A 4,125-nucleotide genomic window follows, 5' to 3' on the forward strand; every position below is an offset into this window, starting at 1 on the left:
GCTTGAGAAAAAGAGCAGTTAAAGGGAAATAAATGATCAATTGTAGAGAAAGCTAATGTTAGGGAAAGTCAAAGAATCTCAAGGTAGAGGCAGTGACGGAAATACAGGGTAGCTAGAGAAAGATGAGTAACAGTATTGCTAAAATTGAATGTAATTCCCTAAGATAGACGGGGTTTGAATCTTTGGAAGTGGAAATAGCTTCCTCTGTCTCTTCTGTGTTTCCGTGACAGAATGAACAGTGGGATCCCTGATCCTTATCGCTGTTAATTGGTATAGCTCCATGGAGAGAAACATAATTTTGACTATATCTGTTGGGCCATGAGACAGAGAAAATCCCCTTTTCCCCATTCCACAGAATCAGTCAGCTCCTCCCCTGAGGCAACTTCTTTCCTCAGCAGTACAGTTCCTCTACTCATTCTTTTTATCTTATGTTTGCTAACTCTGCCTGAGACTGGTGCAAAGGAGATTATGAGGGGTAACTAACAGGCAAAACATCAGAAGCAAGCTTTGTTGAAAGACACATTTTCAAAGTCAGTGTGGCTGGTTTGCTTTTAAATACCTCTTAAATATTTTATATAGATACCTGGAAGAAGCATTTATTCATTATAGTTTTATAATTATAATATAATTATTCAATACTGTCTTCCTTTCTCAGGCAAAACTGAGTTTCAGAGGAATTCTACTCGAATGAGATGTGCTACATTTGGCTTTTATAGTGCAATAATGAAGGCAACAAAATACAAAAAGCCTATAATGAAACATTATACAAAAAGGACACAGACCTTAAGGTGACACAAACAGGAAAAATATAATAAACCATGTGTCATGCTGCTGCAGCTGTTTCACCTCTTACCAATTTTCACAGTCTATAAAATCTTGGAAAGCACCAGATGTTTAGGGGAAGCTGTCCCACTCTTCCTAGCTTTGAAAGTAGATGCAAGATTTATTAGTGCTATGTAAATGCGATTTCAGTCCTGACTTTTATATTTATAAACTAGGTGGAACATGTAACACATCCTGTTGTCAGAGAGCCCATTTAGTTTCCTCTGCTCCCCCTCACTTGTAGATCTTGGGTGTTGTTGGACAATCACAGTAACTACAGAACAATACCAGAACATGCAGTCCAAACCACAGTATTTGCTTAGTTACTGACAAACACATCTGAGAGTTTTCTCCTAGTACCAACTTTTGCCAAAACAACCTTGCAATACACAGATTATGAGCTAAGCAAAACTATCTTGTTGTGTATGAATATGCACTAACATTTGGGATTCTTGCCTACGCAGAGACTGTTAGTGCACAAAATTATCTTTTTTTTTTCCTAGTGCATGGTTCCTAGTATTGGAACAGGGATAAAAACTGCTCATGCATAATTTCCAATCTTTCATAGCTCAGCGGTGCTGTAAAGTGCTGCCGTTCGTTTTAATTCAGTGAGTAGAAGTTTTGTTGTGTTTAGTACTGAGGGAATTGCATGTGTTATTAGAAAGCCTCTGACAGCTGTCAGAGACAGAGACAACTTGCCGCATTTCAATCTTTCATAGAGGAAGAACTAAGGACCCTCATTTCAGCAAAGCTGTCAGAGGCCTCAAAAATGGGATAAAACAGAATACCTTTTCCAAACACAGGAAAATCTCTGTCTCTCCTTCTCTATTCCCTTTCCCATTAAGTTGTAGAGGGGAAGTTGTATAGGTAGAAGAAAGGAAATATGTCTTGATGTGTTTGTACTTTATACTGTCTTGTCATCACTGACCTGAAGGGATAATTGCATAGCAGCCTGCTTTCCTTTAAGGGAGCACACATGTATTACATAGTATTTAATAAATTAGCACTATGTTTTAACAAAATGTACAAGCTTTCATGCAGTTTTTCTTTTCTGAGAGCAGGAACAATCAAAATCTGAAAGACATTGATGAAGACAAGGGCTTTGCATCAAAGACTCTGAAAGTCTGAATCTGTAAGCATTTCCATGTTTTCCAACACATACCTCACCCTGCCCAGCACTCTTACTGAATTTAAAGCACCAGAAAAGGAAATTTTCTCTTAAGACCTGAAATTTTACCTGCCAGCTTTTGATTTGAACAGGTGCTTGCTTTACTAAAAACTCTTGGTTTTTATTTTAGTTAAAATGTTTGGTTTGGTTTTTTTTTTTTTTTTACTAAAAGCCTACATTATTTGCTTTGATCAGAATTAGTGACAATTCAGCTCTTGCTTTCTCTTTAATGACAAAGGGAAAGTAGCTTATGCAATGTCTTTAACAGCTTGGCATTGTTTTCCCATCAGCTTCTACTTAGCTTTCTGATGATGAACTGACTCTTCTTTTCACACCAGTAATCTCATGGGTATCCCCTCCGTACAGCACTGCTTCCGATGTCAGCTTGTTTAACCAGTACAAGGGACTGAGAAGGCATGTTTATTTGCATCATTTGTTTATTATTGTTTGCATTTTTGGCTTATGCTATTTTTATAGCACACTCAATGCTGTTTTTCATTTTTCATACTCTGATTCATTTTTCATCCTGTTTTCTTCTCCCTATCCATCTTGCACCACCTTTGTGCTGAGCAAAGTGAAAATCTGTGAATGAGTCAGAATCAAATTTTCAAAGTCACATTGGTCAGTGGGGTTTGAAATTAAGCAAAATGAGATTGCTCATATTTCATCTTTCCAAAGGTAGAAAATAACACTTCCTTTCTTTGGTTGCAATAAAGAGAGCTTTATCCCATGTTTTCCAGCTGCTTTTATTTTCCTGAAATCCAGTCTAGGCTATGATGCTCATTAGTGACCGGTGTAACTAGCTGTTTCTGTTCTTTCTATATTATCATTAGCCTTGTCTAATTCCTCATCCTATCCTGTGTATCATCAAAAGCAACTTGAAGCTCTTATTTCTTGTTAAATGTTACTTTTCTGGGAGGGTTTTTTTGCTACAGGATAGCTGAATGGCTGTTTAAAGGAGATTTCTTTCTTGTTTGTTCTTAGTTTGCTTGAGTGAAGAATTATGTGAATAAAACTGTAATAGCAGTTTTCCTTAAATACATATTCTATGCTCCATTCTAACATTTTGATTGCATGTTTGGTACTTTCTATTCAGCACACTGAAAGGGAGACATAAACATATTTTAATCAAGAACAAGGAATTAATAATTTCTCATGTATGTAACTTAAGAAGTTTTTTGCCTATATACTACCAGAATTAAGAACAGCAGCTGTTGCGATTTATGTTGACTGGATGTTACACAATGTTATCTTCTCAGCTTGCAAGTGCCTAGTTTTCAGTTGTAATACATACTATTTCTGCCATGTTAAGCTTGTTATCAAATCCTCAACCAAAGTTTTCTCAACATTTCACATATCATGTAATAATTCAGCTCAGAAGCCATAACACCACACCATTCCTTTTGAAATATCAAATACAAAATGTGACTGGCTCGAGGGGTGGAAGAGTAATTTCCTACTGCAAGCCAGGAGGGTCAATTAAAAAGTGATGTGCATCTGCAGTTGCTTCATTGTGAATATTGACCAACAGCGTCTTCTAACCTCACAAAACTCTGCAGATGTTTGCTATTACCAGCATTTCCTTCCACTAATATTTAAACTCTTCTTACCTATGAACAGATTCCACTCAGTATCCAAATCAGCCTGATTTGCTAGGCAGCCCTTCATTACATTGAGGCAATAGTTGTTGCAAGGTTTCACAGTGGGAAGTCCTCTGCAGTAAGGGCAGTACAACATCTTCATTAACGCCCGGATGCACCCTGGGGTGGGACTGACCTGCAGATTTTAAGGGGGGGAAAGAAAAAGAAAAAGGAGGAAATCAATCTCCTGTTCTGTGAATTTCGGGATTGCTGAGATTATGCCTCTCAAGCAGTAAGTGCAGAAGGGGCAATTTGTGAAAAGAGCTCAACCCTTAATAACACCCTCCTATGAGACTAATCAATTCCTGCCAATTATCTTCATTTAGCACAGCCAGCAGTGATTTTCAGGAATGCAAAAATCAACACTCCCCTACTGATGGCGGTGCTTGTCTCCCCAGCCCTCCCACACAAAATCTACTGGAAAGCGAAGGAAAAACATCCAGGGAATCAGGTGGACAGTAACTGACTGATCCTAACATGGAGGATCCTGAGGGG

The 4,125-nt window shown here is 38.0% G+C and overlaps 1 protein-coding gene across 1 annotated transcript in view; it reads right to left on the reverse strand.

Moving 5' to 3' along the window:
* The window catches only part of GPC6 (glypican 6), a 561,851-nt gene that overhangs the window by 218,408 nt on the left and 339,318 nt on the right, over positions 1-4,125 (reverse strand). Inside the window, exon 4 of the mRNA XM_009325570.1 lies at positions 3,601-3,766. Coding sequence (XP_009323845.1) covers positions 3,601-3,766 — 166 coding nt within the window. The remainder of the gene's footprint in view (positions 1-3,600; positions 3,767-4,125) is intronic.

Source organism: Pygoscelis adeliae, unplaced genomic scaffold (assembly GCF_000699105.1).
Source record: "Pygoscelis adeliae isolate BGI_AS28 unplaced genomic scaffold, ASM69910v1 Scaffold56, whole genome shotgun sequence".
NCBI lineage: Eukaryota > Metazoa > Chordata > Aves > Sphenisciformes > Spheniscidae > Pygoscelis > Pygoscelis adeliae.